This window comes from Amphiprion ocellaris, chromosome 6 (genome assembly GCF_022539595.1).
Source record: "Amphiprion ocellaris isolate individual 3 ecotype Okinawa chromosome 6, ASM2253959v1, whole genome shotgun sequence".
NCBI lineage: Eukaryota > Metazoa > Chordata > Actinopteri > Pomacentridae > Amphiprion > Amphiprion ocellaris.
In genome coordinates, this window is record NC_072771.1 from 10,220,852 (window position 1) to 10,243,786 (window position 22,935).

Sequence of the window (22,935 nt, forward strand, 5' to 3'; positions counted from 1 at the left end):
TAACTAATGCCGTAAACACTGGGAAAGCTGTGCCGGGTAAAACAGAAGCGACCTGTCAAATTTAAAATTCCGTTACAATTTACTGATTATAGGTCCGGTCCGTATAAGACGGCGTCTGGGTCCGGATCCGGACCGCGGTCCACCAGTTAGTGACCCCTGCGCTATACTAATAAAAGATCATATCTGGTTACATGGCACTATGTTATGTACTTAAGAACACAGTTCCATCAGAAATGGTATTGCAATCTTTATTTTCAGTTGAGTGGCAAAACTTTAGACACAAGGCAAAAATACAAGCAAGCAAAAAACGGAACAAAAAATCCTTAAGTCCACAATATATGCTGTAATGTTTGTGGTTACACCATTGAAGATAGTTTGACAGTATGGGACAAAAGAAAACAAACCAATAAACAAATAAACAAGGGATGGGTGTATAATCCACAAAAGCCAGAGCTCTCAAATGCAAACCTTGTTTAAATTAAAAAAAAAAAAAAAAATCATATATGGGATATTTCAAAATGTAGATATGAGATGCACATTAAAATACCATAAATTTGATCAGGCGTGGGTGTCAGCTCCTACTACTGTCCCTTAGCATATTTTCTGAATAGAAACAAGCTTAAAAAAAAATCACAGAATGAGATTTAACTCCAACTGTAATTTTAAACATAACTATTATATGCTCATTTGGTTCTTGCATTATCATCAGAAACCCTGCAAAGACTTGATAGATGCTTCATTTTAAACATAATCAAAATGGTTATTCGTGGGTGTGCCGTGTAACATTTTCTTTAGTGCAACTTTCTTTTTAGCCACTTAAACTGCCTCAGAAAGAAGACATCAAACATCAGCAACTTTTGATTACAACTTAAAATGGGATGACATCACACGTGTTAGTTTGTCAGGGAGGTTTGATATGTAGCCTTACTGCAAAAACACCACTAGGAGAAACCTGCACAATTAATAATATAATAATCACAATTGTTTTTGATCAGTATTAAGATCATGAGTATTTGATTTTAATTACATTTGTAATTTGAAATAAACAGAGCACTGCTTTCACTTCCATATTGTGCTACATATCTAGTAATGTCCACATCAGCATCGAATTGAGACTTAACCTTCACCTGAATTCAGAGCATCTCCTAGAGGCTGAATATAAATGTAACTGTACCTAAAACGAACATCTGCTGGTTGATAGGCACTACAATTTCCAGCGTTCCCTAAATGCCTCACACAAAGGCTTGCTGTGTGGCTGTGTACAGAGAAGCCTCTATAGCCTTCACTAAGTTACTGTAGAACCATAAAGAGGTGTGTGACCAAAAAAGTACTTGAGTGAAATAAGGCGCTCTGTTTTCAAATTTACCCAAGCTGAACTCAAGTGATTTTATCTACATGGACTAAACTGAGCATTTTCAATGTCAGTATCACAGTCAATCACATTTATTAAGTTCTGGTAAGCCAGATTGTGACTAATATTTGATCAATTGTGTAGGTTTAATATGATCTTGGCATTGAAAGTGCTTTACTTGACACAAATTAAAAATCACACAATGGATTATTAGAATTATGTGCCAGTGTTTCTTACTTTCAACTACTTTAAAGTTTCAACAGCCACCCCGACAAATTAATGGCACGTAAAATAGGTCAGTGAAGAAAATTATTATATTTTGAACATATCAGTGTTCATGACAGCTAAGTGAAGATTCAAAAAGAACTAGAATTCAGGTTTAATTGTCCATAATATTTGTTAACGTGGTAGAGTTTGGCTCTTAGTTATGGTCCTTCGTCCACTGTTCAGTCCACTGCACGATCTGTTCCAGGTTGCGCTCCAGGTCATCCGGAGTGTTGCTCGGGAGTTGATGGACAATCTCCTCATTGTAGGCCTCTGTGGCCTCTTCGTAGATTGTCTGGAAGATTTCACACTGCACATTGTCCTGCAGCTTCTTTCCTGTGTAACCCCTAACAGTCATACAGAAAAAAGGAACAATTTGCTCTTGAGGATGACATTTTCCTAATATAAATGATGAGTAAACTTATCACCCGAGTAAGATACGAGTTGTAGGGTAGGTAGTGTGAGTGGCTGGACAGACTGAACCTACAGGTTAGACAATGCTATTGGTAATGGAAAAATGCCAAAATAAAAGGGATGTCAAAAAAGTAACTGGTCTAGCACTGTTGGTTCAGTAACATGCCAAATATCCAGCAAAAGTGGCTTCATTGGACTGTGCAATAAAGATAATTCGCACAACCACTGGTCCTCGCCAGGGTGACAAGACGCACAGGTGGCCACAGACTAGGTTGGGAGACATGGACAGAGAAATCACAGTGCTCCATTATTATTATTATCATTATACAGACTGTTTAGAAACTAGAGAGCCAGTACGCTTGGAATTTGTACATGTAACCACTCTTTGCATATTCATTACTGCCTTGATGGCAGTTTGGATCTAATGCATTTAAGTGAAACTACTGAACATTTTATTATTATATTGCCAACCTTCACACCTCTCAGTGCTTGGGCCAAAAAAATATTTAACTGTACTTTACATGGATAATTTTTTTGGAAATGTTTAGATGGCAAGTTACAGCAACATGTTGCAGAGTTAAACATGCAAATGCCACTAATCTGATAAAGGCCAGTTCACAGTATCTGCATCCCTGTGGATGCGATTTCATTCATACTATAATATACATACTGGAGGGGAAGTGTTGGTCTGTAACACAGATGGTCGCCCTCGTATGGAACACCACAAAACACACTATCCATCCACTAGACATTTCTGAAAGGCTGCCTGTGGTTTTGTATTTTTTACAGGATATAGCAGCTAGTTACAGAGTGGGCTGCAGCACTGTGTCAATGTGATTATTCCTGAGGGCTGCCCAGCACAGTGGCCAGAGACAGTGCAGAATTTCTGTGGAATTTATACGTGTTTGGGCTCTAAACGGAAAGCATAGACAAATCACAACTCCTCCAGTGTCTGACAGTCAGTACTGCAATTGCTACTTTTTAATGATGAATTAAAGGTGTGGATGAAGGAAAATCACATCGTATAGTCTCTCATAACTAATAATTGTTTTTGAATAGTATATACAGTTCAGTCATCCTGTTACCACAGAAGTGGTATATGTCAAAAGGAATAAGCATATATAGGTCAGGAGAAACATCTCTTATTGGACAACAAATGAGTTCAGGTGTCACAAAAGGTTTGAGATGGTCCAAGATGCACACCTAAACCTAGAAACATACTGGAAGTAGCTCAGTGGTCCATGAGTTTAGGGCCAGACTGCAGTCATACATTAACTCAGCTCAGTCATCGTGAAAAGTGAAGTGGGAGTTACCTGCTCTCTAGCCGAGTGTACAGTTGGGTGTTGTCAGTGCGGAGGACAAAGACAATGTGGAACCAGCGTTCAGGGAATAGATCACAGCCATGATAGTCAACAATCACACCACCTTCTACCATTTTCTCATCCAGCTCATCCACCACCTGCAGGATTCGAAGAAGCCACAATGTTTACACCTGCCATGCATTCAGTGTAATTCAATCTGTAGTGTTGGCTGACAACATCTTTAACAAAGACAGAAGGACGGACCTGCCCCTGCAGTACATTATTTTGTAATAATCATTTGGACTATGCTTTTTCTATGAACAGGGAAGGAGGGTCTATGTAAATTGTGTAATTTCTTGCAAAATGGGAAATGTAAAATCAAATATTTTAAGAACTTAAAGACAAAAGGTAATACAATGTTGAGCTTTGCTCCCTTATTTCTGATTTGTCTTTTCTAGTCTGTCTATTGTTAGTTCCTTACCTTTATGGAAGTGCAAAATTATTATTATTTTTTTAATGAGTTCATTTATGTTACTTGGTACTTCTTTGTCAGGACAGCAGAGTGGTGTTGTGGGGTCCCACTCAGTTCTTATCTTATCTTTGCATGCTACAGATCAGCATGAAGTTTCAGCTCACCCTATCTTCATCCAAAATAGGGCACTGGTACTCTTCATCATAACCATCATAAAGCTGACCTGGGAAAAGATGATCAGCATCATTAGGACAGCATGTGATTGAACATTACCAATAAGAGTTATACTGTGTGACTCAACACAGGGATGCAAAATTGCTCCATCCTGTAGGATTTCTCCTTCAGATTCAGGTGTTGCAGCCTTCATTTATTTTAGTTGTGGAAATTGTTTGTACCTTCCTGGGCCAGATCTCCAATGTTAACATAGGTCAGCCCTGTCCGCTGAGCCAACTCCTTTCCTAGAGTGGTCTTGCCAACACCAGGGGTTCCTGTAAGATATATTCAGACATCATATATTATATCTGGTGATGAGAATTATTATTGACTCTGAAGTTAGGGTATTGAATAAATAAGATACATGAGAGGGCTTGTGGTGTTGAGAGATGATTTCAGCTGCTGTCCCAGGAGGAGCTAGGAGTGGGTGAACTAGCTCCAGCTTATGCCTCTGCTGCCAGATTATAGTTAAAAGGTACTGTTGGTGCTCATATTGTTATATTATTAACACAATCAATCGTTCGGAGTACAAAAATAGCGACACATATCTGTCACAGTGTGTCAGAGCACAAATATGACATCTCCATATGTCTTGTGAAATGAAACGGAGAAAAGCAGCCCTCACAGGGGAGAACTGGCAACCATGTTTGGTATTTTAGCTTGCTAGCTGATTTAAAAGAGAACATGATTTCCAAAGGTACTGCTAATTAACATTCTGTCTTATAATATATATGTAGATGAAACAGCTAAAACATAAAAACCACCGACAGGTAAAGTGCAAACCACTGACCACTTTGTTACAATGTAATGTTCTGCTGGGAAAACTTAGGTTCCTGGCATTCGTGTGGCTGTTGCACACTACAGACCTAAAGATAGTTGCAGGCCAAGCACATCTACATGCATTCATGTGACATTAGAAACCCAATAAAACCCAAATTTGTGCTGCTGATAATATTAAGATTCTGTTCTTTTTCAAATTCCTATGGAGCCATTCATTAAACCAATAAAACTTATCTTTCTGCATCAAAGATATACAGCGCGGAAAAGTATTACAGAAATCTTCTTAAATGTTCCAGATCATCAAAGTAATATTTATATTTACTGAATATTATACAGGGATAACTGCCAAAACACAAAATGCTGTTTTCAAACTATGGCTTACTGAAGAATTACTGGAAACTTATATCACCCCTGTAAAATTTGTGTTACACATATCCTTGGTGATGCAGAAAGCATTAACTGGCCATAAAGGTGTCATAATACTTTACTTCAATTCTGTTGCTTGTACATGCCTAAGCATTACTGCCACAGCATGCAGTTTAAACTTCTGTGTCATGACCTCTGTGTTGAAAGTGAGTGACAAAATGTGATTGGCTCTGAACTAGTAAGATTGCTGTGGCAACTTTTACGCAAAAGTGACCAGGATGCTCATTCAAACATGACGCTGACAGCTGCCTTCAGATTAATGGAACTGAACGCATGTCTGAAAGGGACTTTATAAGCATGGTAAAAGGAACAATCTGTGCACTATTTTGGGATGAAACTTGAAACACACGTTCTAGGACACGTGGGGCTTACATTAAATTCTTATGAAGTGGTATAATAGTGATCTTCAATCAAGACTTTGAGAGTACTGTAGTTCTAGCAGTCCTGAACGGGGCTCAGGCATACACAAATTATAACTACAACTATCTATTCTTATTTATTATTTACAGTTTCAATTGTTACATTATCACACGATTTAAAAGTTGAAATCAGTGATGCAACTTAAAACAAATCTATTCAAAACTAACTAACTGGAACATTCCACAGTTTAAGACCTTCTTAGTCCTTAAACTTAACGGTTTAGTGAAACCATGTCCAGATTAACCGCAGATAAATTAAATTACTGAAGGCATCCAGTTGGATAACACATGTAGCTGAGGTTTAAATCACCTGTTAACAGAATGTTTGGTCGCTTCCTCATCTTCACACGTGTCTCGATGACTTCCACCTGAAACACAGCATCCTGTTATCTGTTCATTCCGGTCTGAAGACATTCTTTCACTTGTGTGCTGAATGTGAAGAAACAAACCTGGAAATCGGACAAGATTGAAGACTCTCGTAACGAGCTTAATGTTTGTTATCAAGCCCAATGCAAAATTTCGACAAACGCTGCTGTGAAATGAGGCTTCACGACAGTTTTACGTCAATTTTTACGTCAACAGAGTCGTTTAGCGGCACTTCGAGTTGCCAAAGTTTAAATCCTTCATCCTGCTGTTGTTTCGTATTGTATTGTAGCTCAACATATCTGTTTTAGCGCTAACTTTCCTACTTCCTTTATTCACAAATACGTTTACATTATACCCGAACAAGACGGAGGTGACGGAGGAAATATCGACTGTTTTTTGACATCAATTGGCCAAACAAGGTAAAGTTATTTTAGACGCACTCGATTGACAGAAGCTAGTTGCCGTCAGAATGTGAACTGAATTAAACAAACAAAAATCTCCGAGAGGCCCTATAAACACTTCTGTGGTCTATGTGACACTTTACAGATCTTTTGGATATTTGGTTAATGTGTCGATAACTGAATGCACTTTGGACAGCCACTTATAGGGAAAAAGAAGTTAAAGATAATGCAACGTGAAAGCTCAAATACTCCCAGCCTTTCTTTATCCTTAATTCTTGGAAAACGGTGTTAATTTTCTGCCCGTTGGTGTTAGCTAGACCTAACAGCATCACTGCATCCACTGTTCTCACTGTTCCTTATTAGGGTCTCAGTTCGTTGAATTTCTACCTCCGATGTGAAAAACCAAACTCCAGTATGAACGAACTTCCTCTGGGAGATAAAGCTGCTTCAGGCAGAGTAAGTATGCGACCTCTACTGTACCTCGACTGATGAAGCAGCAATGTTACATATCCCTTATCTATAAAGGGCTTTTGAGTCAGTTGCCAGTGGTAGGGTACTAGCTTTGCACTCGGCACACAAGGACCTCTGCCTCCCTTTGTGTATCATATTGAACATTAGGCTCTGTCTTTTTCTGTATGGACTGTAATTTATAAACTTTGACATATTTTACATCTGTAATATGCTTTGTTGGGCTGGATATATAATAGGTAAACCGCTGGGTGGATCCATCGTTCATTGATTTGCCAGAGGGAAGCATTTCTCTGTCTGCAAAAAGAAAGGACAGACCGTTTTTGTGCTCCAAGGCTGAGCTCAAGAGGCCTAGGAAGAGGAAAGGAGACGCCAGCAGCTGTCACCTGCTGAAAGAGTCAGTCCAAAGGAGCCAGGATGAGCCCTGGGTGGACAGATACTCGCCCTGTTCACAGGTTAGCATCATGACTGTTCACATTTGTTTCTGGTATCCAAGAATACATTACAATTCAGCCAGTAACTACTCTGTAACCATAGGTGCAATGAGAACAACTTTTGGCAATATCCTGTAACTTTATTAAATCTCCATATCATATGCAAAAGGACAGTTCTGCTGAATAATTTGTAGTATTGCAATCCATGGTGTAATACGATCAAAAATATGTAACAGATAATATGACAAAATTGTTGACCGTTTGCTCAATTTTTTGTTACTGGCCCACAAATGAGACTTTTTTTTTTTTTTTAAAACAAATCCAATGTTAGAGATGCAAGAAGAAATCTGCAAGAACCTCACGTATCTCATACAGTCCACTTCAAAGACTGCAAACTAATTCTCTGAATTTATAATGCTACTAAGGCTGAACTGTTATTTGATTCCAGACTTTAAAAATGCCCCCTAAAACATTGCAATTTGTGGCTTTTGGACATGTATTATGCAGAGGGTGAGATTCAAGGTTTAAACCATTGTGTCAATGGCTTTACAAATTCTTACCTTGCTATATGTTTGACAGTAATGCTTTTGATGGTATCTTGTGTGGCAATGATCCATCACGTTTTAAATGTATGATTCAGTGAATATTGAACTGAAGCGTGGCTTCAAATAATTTATATTTAAATGGATTGATATTTAAATGTTATTATTTACATATTATTATGAATATTTTCCCAAAGTGTTCATTCCTAGTGTGTTTGTGTAGGCTGAATTAGCTGTCCACAAGAAGAAGATTGAGGAAGTTGAGAACTGGATAAAAGGTCACACAAGCATGTCAAAGGTAAGTGAAATTTATTTTACTGTGTGATACTTAATTATTGCAGTGACCAAGCTTTTGCTCACAGATATGTCTCCTGGCTTTGTCTTTGAGTCTAGTTCTGATCTTTCTTTAAGTGATATGATTTAGAAAGCTCCACTTCTTAACTGGTAAACCAGACAAGCAAATTCCTGTGTTGAGTGGAAAACTGAACTTTGCTGTCATTAGTGCCCTATGATAGGTTCTCTCTAAAGGCCAAGATATGTACATGCAGGGCATAATCTAGGCTAAGCTGGGATGATATTAATCAATATTGTTTGTGAAGATGAAGGTTTAGCTTTCCTGTTATCCTCTACAGGGTGGCATTTTGCTACTGACCGGACCGTCAGGCTGTGGAAAGACTGCGACAGTCCAGGTTTTGTCTCTGGAACTTGGCCTCAGAGTTCAGGAATGGACCAACCCCACAATCCTAGAACTATACAACAGCAGTCAGTGTGGTGAGGAGAAAACCTTACTGTCCTACCTGCCTTTTATTTATTAGTGTCACTATCAAACTAGGCATTAGCGTGAGATTATTATTATTCACAGAAATAGAAATAGTCCTTTTGGTGATAAACTGCTTGTAAATAGCTTTGTATAGAATACTGGAATGTGTTTCTAGTATTTTGCTTATACAGCGTAAATGTAGATGAATACCTTTTTGTTGAATGCAGTCAATTGCAGTGTGATAAATACGCTCGGGTGCCTACATCATCAAAATGTATCCATCTAGACAGGCTTCCCCACCTGTGTTTTTTGATGTGTCTTTTGTCAGAATTGAGGATGAACAGTTTCTCCTGCAGTTCCCAGTTATCCCAGTTTCAGGAGTTTCTACTTAGAGCCAATAAATACAACTGCCTGAAGATGGCAGGTGATGGAGAAAGTACAGACATGAAGCTCATATTGGTGGAGGTATGTACCCTTGAATTGATGCCACACTTCCTGTGTTTACCTAACGTTTAATTTTTATTCACTTCAGTATCACAGTGTACCAGCTGTAGAAGATTGTCGTGATGTAAATTACACATCTTTGTTATTCTTTTTTGTCTCAGCGTGTAACTTGCCTTAGGGCTAGGCAATATTATCTGAAATCCATATGATCAACTGTACACCGTAAATATAAATGAAATCTTTTTTGATCTTTTCCTCTAAACAGATATCTTATTACATGTGTGTATATAATAATAGACCAAAATAGATCATGGATTATTACTCTGAATAAAATTTAACATATCCAGTGGTTATTAACCCATTTTGTCATTTCTTTGTTAAAGTCAAAGAAATATCCTTTGACACTATCCAAGCCAGGTATTAGGACTGAGCACCAAGCATTGCAAGGCACTATTGTGTGTAAAGGAATTTCTCTTTTGTTCTCTCTCTTCCTGTCAATAATCAGGCTTTGAAGGGCTGAAGGTGCTCAAAATCTTATGAAATTTTGAACATGCATCAGAAATGGTAATAAACAATATGTTTTTGTGGGCGGCTGTGGCTCAGGTGGTAGAGCGGGTCGTCCAGTGATCGAAGGGTCGGCGGTTCGATTCCCGCTCTGTCCTAGTCATGTGCTGTTGTGTCCTTGGGCAAGACACTTTACCCACGTTGCCTCCAGTGCTGCTACTCACACTGGAGTATGAATGCGTGTGAATGTTGGTGGTGGTCAGCGGGGCTGCCCCAGGGCAGCTGTGGCTACAAATGTAGTTTACCACCACCGAGTGAGAATGTGTGAGTGAATGAATAATGGATTCAGTGTGAAGCGCTTTGAGTGCCTTGAAAAGCGCTATATAAATCTAATCCATTATTATTATTATTATTATGTCTTTGACATGGGTGTGCTAAAATGGCCTGAAAGTGCCCCTACAAAACTTTGGTCCATCTATGTGTCGCCTAGATTTACCAGATTTGGTACGACATGTATCCTGTGCAGCCAGTTTGAAATTACTGTGCCATTTTTGCACATTGTTTGGCAGTTACAACCCTTCTACTTTAACAAGCTCCTAAATGAGATTATGCCCTCAGTTCTCATGCTACATTTTGGATTCAAACCCATGACCACTGCGTCAGGAAATTCAGCCCCGGTTTATGGGTCACCCCCTCAGCCGTCTGAGCTGTCTGGGCACCCGTCATGCTATATTTTACCTACATGTACAAAACCCATAATCATGTAGTCTTACCAGACGGAGACCTGCATAGCAAGAGGAAAGGTCAAAGGCAAAAAGAGTGTTTGCTACAGATCGACAGGGTAAGTCGCAGGCAACAGTCATGCTTGGTTGAGAGGGTTCTCTGTAATGGTTCATCTCCTCTGCCACCTACTGCATGAGAGCTTTCTGAGCTCCTGTTGGATCACACACAGAAGTGTCCACTTTGATCTCTGGTTGGGCCTTGTTGGTCATGTTGCCCAGAGCAGAGGCCTTGGCTTTTTGGGCCAACGTGCTTGGCTTTTTAGGCGGGACTGGAGGTGGTTTCTTTATGGGGCACATGCTATTGGACAGTTGTACTTGTGGAGTTATACCCAACCACAACACCTTCATGATAATATATTGTAAAGCTTCACTGAATGCTGTTTCCCTGGAAACATGACAATTTTGATGTGTTGAAATAAAAAAAAAATCATGTTTTAACTAAAATCACACATCATCAGAGCTCCCAAATTGTATCTGTTTAGTAAGGGTCCTGTTAAGACAGGTACATTCAATCATAGCCATCTACTAACAACAGGTTATTAACAAGTTATAAATCTTAGACTTTTTCAAATAACTTCAGTTTTTAATGACTATGGTTGCATGTTTAGGCATATTGTATGCTGCAAAATACATTTGGGATGGATCAGAGGCCTTTCTGATGGATGGCTGGATGGATAAATATCAAAAACTTTTTAATTTCTGAAGCCCTTTCTACAGTGCTTTATATAGGAATATTTTTGCTGATAGTTACAACTATCTGTATCTAGATGTTGTCATTCTTACCTAATATTCTGTGTTCACTTCTACTTCTGATAATTTTGGTCTTTGACATGGGTGTGCTAAAATGGCCTGAAAGTGCCCCTACAAAACTTTGGTCCATCTATGTGTCGCCTAGATTTACCAGATTTGGTACCGACATGTATCCTGTGCAGCCAGTTTGAAATTACTGTGCCATTTTTGCACATTGTTTGGCAGTTACAGCCCTTCTACTTTATAACAAGCTCCTAAATGAGATTATGCCCTCAGTTCTCATGCTACATTTTGGATTCAAACCCATGACCACTGCGTCAGGAAATTCAGCCCCGGTTTATGGGTCACCCCCTCAGCCGTCTGAGCTGTCTGGGCACCCATCATGCTATATTTTACCTACATGTACAAAACCCATAATCATGTAGTCTTACCAGACAGAGACCTGCATAGCAAGAGGAAAGGTCAAAGGCAAAAAGAGTGTTTGCTACAGATCGACAGGGTAAGTTGCGGGCAACAGTCATGCTTGGTTGAGAGGGTTCTCTGTAATGGTTCATCTCCTCTGCCACCTACTGCATGAGAGCTTTCTGAGCTCCTGTTGGATCACACACAGAAGTGTCCACTTTGATCTCTGGTTGGGCCTTGTTGGTCATGTTGCCCAGAGCAGAGGCCTTGGCTTTTTGGGCCAACGTGCTTGGCTTTTTAGGCGGGACTGGAGGTGGTTTCTTTATGGGGCACATGCTATTGGACAGTTGTACTTGTGGAGTTATACCCAACCACAACACCTTCATGATAATATATTGTAAAGCTTCACTGAATGCTGTTTCCCTGGAAACATGACAATTTTGATGTGTTGAAATAAAAAAAAAATCATGTTTTAACTAAAATCACACATCATCAGAGCTCCCAAATTGTATCTGTTTAGTAAGGGTCCTGTTAAGACAGGTACATTCAATCATAGCCATCTACTAACAACAGGTTATTAACAAGTTATAAATCTTAGACTTTTTCAAATAACTTCAGTTTTTTATGACTATGGTTGCATGTTTAGGCATATTGTATGCTGCAAAATACATTTGGGATGGATCAGAGGCCTTTCTGATGGATGGCTAGATGGATAAATATCAAAAACTTCTTAATTTCTGAAGCCCTTTCTACAGTGCTTTATATAGGAATATTTTTGCTGATAGTTACAACTATCTGTATCTAGATGTTATCATTCTTACCTAATATTCTGTGTTCACTTCTACTTCTGATAATTTTGCTAAATTAATACACTGGTGTAAAGGTATCCTCTTTGTTTGGATTCATGTCTGAGTTAACACTTGATCACTTTTACCTCTTCAGGATTTCCCAAACCAGTTTTACAGGCAGCCTGGCACTCTGCATGTTATTCTCAGGTAAGCACAGAATCAGTTTCATGCTACATTGCTTTCGTACTCCGACACAGTAAAGCAGGAGACAATACAATGATGACACAGATCTTTAGAGTCCCCATATAAATGTAACTACATGCACATTATGAGTAATGCCAGCATCAGCATTCTTGGTTTACCTTTGCATTTTTGGGATCTGCCTTGCTGCTATTAAGCAAAGTTCAAGTTTCATTCTTTGCACAAGGAATTGGTTGGCCTGATGACAGCCTTTCTACAGGACAGAGTGGTCTTTCACCTAGAATTCATATGCAGTGATCAGCCACAACATGAAAACCATCTGCCTATATTGTATTGGTCACCACCTTGCTGCTACAACAGATCTGACCCATTTGGCCAAGACCTCTGTGTCTTGTGGTGTCTGGTGCTGGGAGGTTTGACAGTGGATTCTTTGGACCCTGGGAAGTCTGTGGATCATACTTGTTCTGGCACGTCTCGCAAATGATAACTCAGATTAGAATTTGGGGAGTTTGGAGGACAGGTCGACACCTTGGCCTCTTTGTTATAAGACAAGATAAGATAAACTTTACTTTATTGATCCCACAGTGGGGAAAGTTCACCATTACAGCAGCTCCAAAGGACAAAAAAAAAGTATAAAGGCAGTACAAGAATAACTTAGAAACACAATGCAAAAACACAGAACATTATAAACACAGAAGATGATTTTTTATTTTTATTTTTTTAAGAAGACTATTTACATGAGTTGAGGTTGAAAACAGTTATTGCACATAAGAAGTATGCATATGTAAGGGAAAAAAAGTGCAGCAGTAACAGAGGTAGACCAGCTTATAAGGTGGCATTGTAAAGTCTGACAGATGTTGGAATAAGGACCTGCTGAAACGCTCCTTCAGAGAGCGGCACAAAGGAACTTAGGATGTTCCTTTGTGCCGCTCCTGAGCAGGTATGCATTGTTGCAGGGCATATTGTCATGCTGTGGGAGGCTGCTAGTCTGCAACAGTGTTTAGGTAGGTACTACATGTCTAAGTAACATCCACATGAATGTGAGGATCCAAGGTTTCCCAGCAGAAAATGACGATGTAACGAGATGATCGTCACTTTATCTCTCAGTGGTTTTATTGTTTTGGCCTATCAGCAAAGACTCTTCATTGGGTACATTCATTTCTGTCAAACAAACAGTACTATTCTAGCATTTCCCAGCTGTCTGAGATTGTGACCTGCTGTGTGTCTTTCAGGCGCTTTGTGAAGACCAGCCGTTGTCCCCTGGTTTTCATAGTGTCAGACAGCCTGAGTGGAGACAGCAGCTCACGCTTTCTTTTTCCTAGAGAGATCCAGGAGGAATTGGACATCAGCACCATCAGGTTGAAGCCATGCACACTGCGAGCTGTGACAGGAATGTTATGAAAACCCACATCAGATCCCATAGATCCTGTTAGATACATTTCCGTCCCAGGTTTTTACTGAGCACTGTGTGTGATTTCATTACAGTCCTAGTTTATTAGGTACGGAATGTGGTAAAAGAGCAGCTAATTACAGTCAGCTTTTGGACTAAACTCGCTACTGACCAGCATCCAATTACACACTGCAAACGAAACAGTGAGACTTCTTTGAGGTTACGAAACTCAAGAAAAACACAATATCATAAAGAGACAGTAATAACAAGGAGGTAGAGATGGTGTTGATATTATTGTTAATACTGAAGTAAATGCATGTTAAGACACTTTTGAATGTCGTAACCAAACAAAGAAAAGTATGATTCCTGGTTTCCTGGTATATTTCCAGGTGTAGTGATTAAACAGTTTAGTAATGTTCAAGTTGAATATCTACAGACCATCGCTGTCTGTCAATAATTCAGCTGCATTAGAATTATCCAGTTTTGTGTTTATTTCAAATGTACTATTTGCTTGATTTTTGTTTCTAGTAATGGGTTTGTAGTTGCATAAAAGCCTAAATTGATTTCATGTTTCCTTAAATCACCACAGTGCTTTAGGGTTGTATTTTTTTTTTTTTAAATATAGATGCTGCAGTTCTAATTTCCATAATCATTTATTTTTAACAATGACTTAAAGCTAATCTTCGCTGTACTTGTTTATTTCAATTTACCTCTGATGCAAACTCAGCCCTTGTGGCTAGATCAAATCAGAATAAAGCACAATTCTATGCCACTAATTCATTACTACAACAACAGTTATTTCATACTCATACGCTGCAGACAGATAAGTAGCAGCCTTGTTCTATGGATGGAATTAGTCCTGTGGTAATGTAGATTACAACAACTTTAACGTGAGGCTTTTTCTATAGTACAGGTCATTGTTTTACTTCTTAATGTTGTGGTCTTTACATGTTGATATGATTTGATATTACTCGTGTTGTTGTTGTTAAGTGAAATCTCTGCTTCCAGCTTTAATCCGGTGGCTCCAACAGCAATGTTGAAGGTCCTGACTTGCATTTCAACCTTGGAAGCAAAAAAAGTGAGACAATTCCTTGCAGTAGATTACCACTTCTGATATGATTTTGTGTTTTCTACATTATATTTTCCTGTATTTGTAAGCAGAGCTGTGGGAGGATGCGTGTCCCAGACCAGGCATTGTTGGAAGCACTGTGCTCAGGAAGCTCAGGAGATATTCGCAGTGCCATCAACAGTCTCCAGTTTTCCTCCCTTGCAGGTCAGGAGTATATCTACACATCACAGAATTTCACCTCAGAGTTAATTAGGAGTGTACACACGCCAACCGTTTAATTTGCTATTAATCCCTGTAGGCTTCAGTGACCCATTGGTCTTTGCTCATCACTGTAACTTTTCAGACACATCACTGGAACAGGGGTTTTGGAGGATGAAGGAGGACAGGCCTGTAAAGTCACTGGGCCGAGTTCTGTCCAGATCCAACCAAAGGAAAAAAAAGTCAAAACAGCCAAAGGAGCAGGAAGAGGAACAGGCCATTGGAGGGAAAGATGCTTCTCTGTTCCTGTTCAGAGCGCTAGGAAAGATCCTGCACTGCAAACGTGAGTAACATGACATTTCAGACATGAGATATGGAACATTGCTACCTTCAGCAATCCATTAAAGTGACACATTCTAGTAATTTCAACCTCAGGTACTGTTCCATTAATATTCCTCATGGCTTCTTTCAGATATTTCCCCTACAATGCAGGAGAGACCCACAGTATGCACGTGATACATGTCATTCACATTAGATATTTCATTTTGTAAACTAGCAGATTTGACTTCCTAATCACTTCCCACAGTTCCAAATACCGCTGCTTTTATATGTCTATCCATTACTGTGGCAGTTCAATTCAGACAGTGCAGAGTTGAAAGTGTTACAGAATTGTTACTAGGTTTGACCTGGTAAATCTAGATTTGTTTCTTGTATGATCTCTGCAATAATGAGTCTGAAACTGATTGTATCCAAGTAGCAAGTATTGTATGTGCATTAAAGTCACATATATCTTCTTCCTCTGTACCATAGAGCTAGAAGATCGTGATGTATAAAACTAAAAATAATTATTTTTTTAAGCATATCTCAGCTGTGTATCCAGTGTCACTTTTGTTGCACAGGGTGACAAGCTCACACTCATTACCATATACACACACACTGTAGTTCAGTTTGCATCAAATGTGGATCAATCTGCCACTGAACATAGTCTCCAATGAGTCCTTTCAACATTTTGTAAGTACTTACCCAAGGCTTTAAAAATAAAACTCTTACGGTTTCAGTGATTTCTAGGAAAATAAACTGTCATGAGATGACAGATTGAGGAATCTAATATAGAACATGCTGATGTTTGCAGGAATGTCAACAAACCCTTTAGCTACAATTAGCACCACAATAAACATAATTTCCAGTGTGTGATAAACCCAAAAGTCAGGTTTCTGCTGGTGCAATTTACTTTTGAAAAGATACTTGCTTCAGCAAGCATATGATTGGTTCCCAGGGTGACTGCTGCATTCTGGCTTTCATGGATGAAATGGCAAATAGCTGGTTGTTTTTCTTCATCAGGAGGGATTCATGAAGATGCTGAAGCACCAGGCAGTGCCCCAGGAGCTGGTCTACCATCTCATCTGTTGCATCATTACAGAGAGCCATTACTAGTAGACCCAGAGGTACAAACATGCTTTTTTTAATTTACTTAACCAGACAACAAACACCTGTGTTTTAGAACATTCAGAACTTCTGTCTGTCTTTTTGTTCAGATAGTTGTTGAGCGTTCACACATGTCTGGAGAGTTCTTCAACCTGTACCTCCACCAGAACTACCTGGACTTCTTCTCTGAGGTGGAGGATGTGGACAGAGCCAGCGAGTATCTCTCTGATGCTGACCTCCTCACTGCTGACTGGATGGTGAATCTGTCATGAAATAACTAACAACTAATTACAATCCTTTGATAAGTACATTCTGAAGTGAAATTTTTCTGTTCTTGGCATACTACATTGAAGGCATTGCTTTCACATTCATATGGCATAAGACTTTTAAAGCTATTAGCTGACTAAAAGTTTGGACCTGTGGAAACTGAAATTAATGTGTTTACCAATGTTAGCAGTTGTTCAGCTTGAGGTAAGCAAGGGTTTTTCCAGTTTAGTAGGTGGCACTACAGTGGCACAATGTGAGTAGCATGGGGTAGAGCCACTTCTTCAATGTATTTATTTCGTATTGGCAGTGCCCGTGTATAAACAAATCCATGGTGAATTGGGTGGGTGGATTAGCTGTGAAATGTTTTTTTCAGAGTCGCAACACCATGGGGGATTATGGATGTTCAGTGGCTACCAGAGGGCTCCTTCACTCAAACTCTCAACAAGTTTATGTAGGCTTCAGACCACTGCACAAACCCAACTGGTTGATGGTCAACAAGAAGGTATGACATTTGGGGGCTCTGTCTTAACACCAGTTTAGGGTATAGGACATGTTTATATATTTATATTTATATGTAATTCTGTATGTTTATCTAATTTTGTTGATAGAACAGTCTGCAATACAAGTGAAAATGTCCTTTTACTTCGACAAATGTTTCAAAATACACACGTGGACAAAATTATTGGTACCCCTTGGTTAATGAAAGAAAAACCCACAATGGTCACAGAAATAATTTGATTCGGACAAAAGTAAGAATAAATAAAAATTAGATGAAAATTAACCAATGAAAATCAGACATTGCTTTTGAACCATGGTTTAACAGAATTATTTTAAAAAATACAGGCCTGGACAAAAGTGATGGTACCCTTAATATTTAGTTGCACAACCTTTTGAGGCAATCACTGCAATCAAATGATTTCTGTAACTGTCAATGAGACTTCTGCACCTCTCAGCAGGTATTCTGGTCCACTCCTCATGAGCAGACTGTTCTAGTTGTCTCAGGTTTGAAGGGTTCCTTCTCCAGACAGCATGTTTCAGCTCCTTCCACAGATGTTCAATAGGATTTAGATCAGGGCTCATAGAAGGCCACTTCAGAATAGTCCAGTGTTTTCCTCTTAGCCATTCTTGGCTGTTTTTAGCTATGTGTTTTGGCTCATTATACTGTTGCAAAACACATGATCTGCGACTGACACCAAGCTTTCTGACACTGGGCAGCACATTTCTCTCTAGAATACCTTGATAGTCATGAGATTTCATTGTACCCTGCACAGATTCAAGACACCCTGTGACAGATGCAGCAAAGCAGCCCCAGAACATAACAGAACCTCCTCCATGTTTCACAGTAGGGACAGTGTTCTTTTCTTGATGTGCCTCATTTTTGCGTCTGTGAACGTAGAGCTGATGTGCCAAAAAGTTCCAGTTTTATCTCATCTGTCCATAGGACATTCTCCCAGAAGCTTTGTGGCTTGTCAACATGCAGTTTGGCAAATTCCAGTCTGGCTTTTTTATGATTTCTTTTCAACAATGGTGTCCTCCTTGGTCATCTCCCATAAAGTCCACTTTGGCTCAAACAACGACGGATGGTGTGATCTGACACTGATGTACCTTGACCTTGGAGTTCACCTTTAATGTCTATAGAGGTTGTTCTGGGCTCTTTTGTTACCATTTGTATTATCCGTCTCTTCCATTTGTCATCAATTTTCCTCCTGTAGCCACGTCCAGGGAGGTTGGCCACAGTCCCATGGATCTTAAATTTGTGAATAACATGTGCAACTGTAGTCACAGGAACATCAAGCTGCTTGGAGATGGTCTTATAGCCTTTACCTTTAACATGTTTGTCTATAATTTTCTTTCTAATCTCCTGAGACAACTCTCTCCTTTGCTTCCTCTGGTCCATGTTTAGTGTGGTACAAACCATGTCACCAAACATCTCAGTGACTCCTTGTAACCTTATAAATAGGTTGACTGACTGATTACAAGTTTGTAGACACCTGTGATGCTAATTAGAGGACACACCTTGATTGAACATGTCCCTATGGTCACATTATTTTCAGTGTATTCTAGGGCTATTTTAAAATAATTCTTTTAACCACGCTTCAAAAGCAATTTCTGATTTTCATTGGTTAATTTTCATAGAATTTTTATTTATTATTACTTTTGTCAGATTCAAATTATTTCTGTGATCATTGTGGGTTTTTCTTTCATTAACTGAGGGGTACCAACAATTTTGTCCACGTGTGTAAATGTACACCATATATACACTTTCAATGTTCAAGCCTTCAACTTTTCTGAACTTTTATTCCTAACATACACTACCAGTCAAAAGTTTGGACACACTTTCTCATTCAATGCTTTTTATTTATTTGTAGTGTTTTCCACGTTTTAGATTAATACTGAAAATGAACCCTTTTTTGTTTACAACATTATTTCATATGTATTCTTTTATACTTTTGATGTCTTCAATATTAATTTACAATGAATAAAATAATTATATAAAAAACATTGAATGAGAAGGTGTGTCCAAACTTTGAATGGTAGTGTATGTGCACCAGTTTTCAGATCAACATTTACAACATTTTAAACCTGGAAAACAAACTATTGGACCTGGAGAACTGTGACATATTAAACTGTGAAACACTAAGAAGAAACTAAACAACCTTTAGTGAATAAAATGTTATACACATACTTAAAATCAATTTAAAAAAAAAAAAAATCAAAAAGGGAAATAATTCCAGATCATTAAATATATAGAATGTTTCTTAAATTAGAAAGTTTTATATGGATGACTGAAACAATTTGGCAGTTTTAAGGATCATCAGATTTTGAAGCATGTCGTGCGTGGATGTCAAAGTAGATTTTTAATGTATCGACCATAGACTGTATACGGTCTATGGTATCAACTGCAGATGACAGCCTAATAAGACTGATGTTGTTCCTGTCAGCATCGGGAGAACTGCTTGACTGCCCAGTTCCTGTTCAGGAGCTTCTGCCTAACACCAATCAGCCTGCAGACTGAACTGCTGCCATACCTGGCCAAACTCACCAACCCTATGAGTAATCAAGGTAAAACACACACAGACATACTACATGTGTCAATCACCTTGCATAGTACTGCAGTTGAAACTACCAATAGCTTTGAAAAGATTTTGAAAATGGTGTTGAACATTGGCTAAAAAGCTTCAAAGATAATACAAACTTAAAGCGTTGTAGATTGCTTGTAGTACCTGGTTACACCACCATGTGGAGCCTCTTATCATTTAAGCCTGCATCAACCAGAGGAGGGCAATTCTGTGTTGGCAAAGAGAAAACATTGTGGGGATTAACTTGTAAAAGTGCACCATGACAATGTCTCTATGACTTGATGACCTCTGGCCAGTGCACAAATGTCCATTGTGCTCTGTTTGTATTCCCAATTAATTAATTACTGATTGATTAAAGTGCATTTATTAATAATATTATTCAATTGGATGACACTTGTGTGACAGCGGATGTAAACAAGGGATCGGACTTAAGTTTGTGCCATTGCTGATTTGATAAAAATTGCCTTGATCAAGACAGAACATCTCTAATTATGACCATTAAATCCATGTGGCTTTTCATAAGCCAAGCGGAGCTTTGTGAGCTTGTTTGGATGAGTGTGTCTATCACCAAACTTTATGATGATTCATTATTCTAAGTGTTCTGTGCTTCACCCTTCACTTTCTTATCTTCCAGCCCAGATAACTTTTATCCAGGATGTGGGTCAGATGGTATTAAGGAGATTCCCTGGCAGGTACAGCACATGGTTTACGTTCTGATATTGCAATTAGACTCAAGAATGTCTGGGAGTCATCATGACCTGCAATGCACCTGGTCTGAACAGTACTTTTCTGTACTTTAGTGAAGGACCACAGTTGGAATCAAATTCTGGATGTTAATATTACACAGTGCTAGTTTTACCAGGTTCATTTAAATTAAATAGCTAAAATAGTATGAATGAATATTTTTGACAAGATAACCTTAGCTCCTATGTAACAAATGATTTAACTACAGTTGCGACAGCTTATCTATAGTAAAGAAAAGTGCACTGCGTGACCTGCTACTAGGACCACGGTGATGCCATCTACATGCATAATTTATAATTATGAAGGTCTTTGGAAGCCCTCCTTTGGATCCTGCTGTCTGATGCTGCAGGTATTTAATACATTTCAAGGAAGTTCAGTGTGCTGTAAGCATCTCCTGTTAAGGTTTTACCAAAAAAGTTAATTATTGGTGAGTATCAATAACATGAGCGGTTAGTCTCTCTTTTAATTGCAATAAAATTTTATTTTTGGGGACCTTTTGGTCTGCTTTCTAATGGACAATTCATGCTTTGCACTTCTATGTGTGTGGGCCGATAAGCGAATGCGCATGTAGCTATGTTCATATTGAGTAGGTCTGTGTTTGCGTACTACTCAAACGGTTGCTTTGCTTCTCATATCAAACACAGAAAAACATGCAGATACAGTCCTGGTTAGGATTAGGTTGTAGCACCTTTTTAATGTGATTGTTCATTAGGTGTGCCAAGACAGACATAAAACAGGATTTCTAGAGAATGAGGACTTCCTTCTTGGTTTGGGCTCCATAAACAGAAAGCCTGTACAGGTCAAAAGCACCTCCTAACTCTAACCCTGCAACTACTATTTCAATTACATCTATTTTAGTAAGATACAGTTAAATGTAAGATAAGCTTTAATTAATCCCACTGCAGGGAAATTTGTAGCATTACAGCAGAAAAGGGGATGGCGCAAATGTGTAAGAGGCATCAGTATATAATAATAAACAACAAATATATGTAATTACAGTTGTTATTGTGCAGATTTTTCAGTAATTTGGAAATATTTTACAGATTCTTCTGGATGTGAAAAACAGTGCAATTCAACAGATTCTTGTATATGTAGAGAAACTGATATTGTACAGAATGTTGTAAGAGTACAAAATATTCATATTTGCACAAGTTTGAAGAGTGACAAAAATTGAGTGAGGTCACCTGATCAAATGTAAAATATCTCCATGACAGTTTTACCATTCCATTTGCTGATGAAAGCCATGGGGCGGTGCCCTAACACTGTACATCTGCTATTCACTTTCACACAGGTGTTCCACCATATATTAGACCTTACCTTTGAACTCTGTCTTAATTTTTGTTGTCGGCTTTGTGTTGTGTGTACAGATTAAAACTGGAGACTCTGACAGACAAAGAACCTGGCAAGCTGGAGAGAGACAGTGGGGAGGAGGAAAAAGAGGAAGATCATTGTGGAGTTGAGGAAAGTCTGCCAGACAGTCAGCCACAACCTATTACAAACCAGGTCCTTTTGATGGATGAGAACGTGATCATAGAGGAATATAACAGTGACTAACACACACAACTCTGCTATTCAGCCACCATAATACTGCCTGTCTCACTTGTTCAAGTTTGTTGCATGGATGTTTTTTTTTAAACTTCAGTTATTGGTTATTCAGTTATTGGCGTGTGACATTACAAAATTAATTCTGAGATAATTCTTACACGTGAGGAAAAAGATTTTTTGGAAATCTGACGTCAACCTTTGTGACTTCTTCACAATTGTAAAATTGATTCCAGAACTCAAATAACCCTCCACTATGTTGATGACTGATGTGACAGTTCTGGTATCACCACTATTTTTGCCTCATTGAGGTGTCGTTTGTAGAGTATAATTATTTTTAAAACAAAAATATTGTCTCAAAGAACCTGAGTTTAAATTATTCTGCAACTTGACAGAAACTAATAATACTGTGCAAACATGAGTTTAATACTAATCTGTTAAAGTGACCCTAACATCTTGGTTCTACTAGTTAAAAACTAGTTGTACTAGGTATTTATATTTGTGCACGTTCAGCACTTGGTTTTTGTACTTCACATCTATTTAATTTTTTTTTCTGAATGACTGTTGAGTCTGGAGTGTGGAGAGCTGTCCAGGAACAAGCACAGCGTTTGAAAAATAAGAAACATTCTGCAATACAATGTAAATAAATAACTGTGAAAAGCTGATCATAGGGTTCTTTTCTTGAACATGATCTTGTTTTTACACTCTCCCTTCACACACCCCTTCTTCCAATATTTA

General features: G+C 38.7%; 2 protein-coding genes across 2 annotated transcripts; one reads left to right on the forward strand and one right to left on the reverse strand.

Annotated features, from left to right (window-relative positions):
• Positions 1 to 234: 234 nt before the first annotated feature.
• Positions 235 to 6,224, reverse strand: ak6 (adenylate kinase 6). Its single transcript, XM_023265143.3, has 6 exons — positions 6,090 to 6,224; positions 5,951 to 6,008; positions 4,198 to 4,290; positions 3,967 to 4,025; positions 3,343 to 3,488; positions 235 to 1,962 (listed from the first exon to the last, which is right to left on the reverse strand). The coding sequence occupies exons 2-6, from the start codon at positions 5,979 to 5,981 to the stop codon at positions 1,773 to 1,775; spliced, it is 519 nt and encodes a 172-aa protein (XP_023120911.1). The 5' UTR covers positions 5,982 to 6,008; positions 6,090 to 6,224; the 3' UTR covers positions 235 to 1,772.
• Positions 6,225 to 6,258: 34 nt separating this feature from the next.
• On the forward strand, positions 6,259 to 22,862 carry rad17 (RAD17 checkpoint clamp loader component). The gene is made up of 17 exons (XM_023265142.3): positions 6,259 to 6,425; positions 6,771 to 6,863; positions 7,115 to 7,330; positions 8,075 to 8,149; positions 8,484 to 8,622; positions 8,940 to 9,076; positions 12,436 to 12,488; positions 13,715 to 13,840; positions 14,881 to 14,950; positions 15,034 to 15,145; positions 15,285 to 15,482; positions 16,481 to 16,584; positions 16,675 to 16,821; positions 17,205 to 17,333; positions 19,774 to 19,894; positions 20,546 to 20,603; positions 22,023 to 22,862. The coding sequence occupies exons 2-17, from the start codon at positions 6,822 to 6,824 to the stop codon at positions 22,207 to 22,209; spliced, it is 1,914 nt and encodes a 637-aa protein (XP_023120910.2). The 5' UTR covers positions 6,259 to 6,425; positions 6,771 to 6,821; the 3' UTR covers positions 22,210 to 22,862.
• Positions 22,863 to 22,935: the final 73 nt, after the last annotated feature.

Excerpts from the sequence above, each read along its gene's own strand:
- ak6 (XM_023265143.3), bottom strand. The coding sequence starts at position 5,981 with ATGAGGAAGCGACCAAACATTCTGTTAACAG. Across the intron at positions 4,291-5,950 it reads ACCAAACATTCTGTTAACAG|GAACCCCTGGTGTTGGCAAG; the intron begins GTGATTTAAACC and ends TATATCTTACAG. Across the intron at positions 3,489-3,966 it reads CTATTTTGGATGAAGATAGG|GTGGTGGATGAGCTGGATGA; the intron begins GTGAGCTGAAAC and ends CGAATCCTGCAG.
- rad17 (XM_023265142.3), top strand. The coding sequence starts at position 6,822 with ATGAACGAACTTCCTCTGGGAGATAAAGCTGCTTCAGGCAGA. Across the intron at positions 8,623-8,939 it reads ATACAACAGCAGTCAGTGTG|AATTGAGGATGAACAGTTTC; the intron begins GTGAGGAGAAAA and ends GTCTTTTGTCAG. Across the intron at positions 19,895-20,545 it reads CAACCCTATGAGTAATCAAG|CCCAGATAACTTTTATCCAG; the intron begins GTAAAACACACA and ends CTTATCTTCCAG.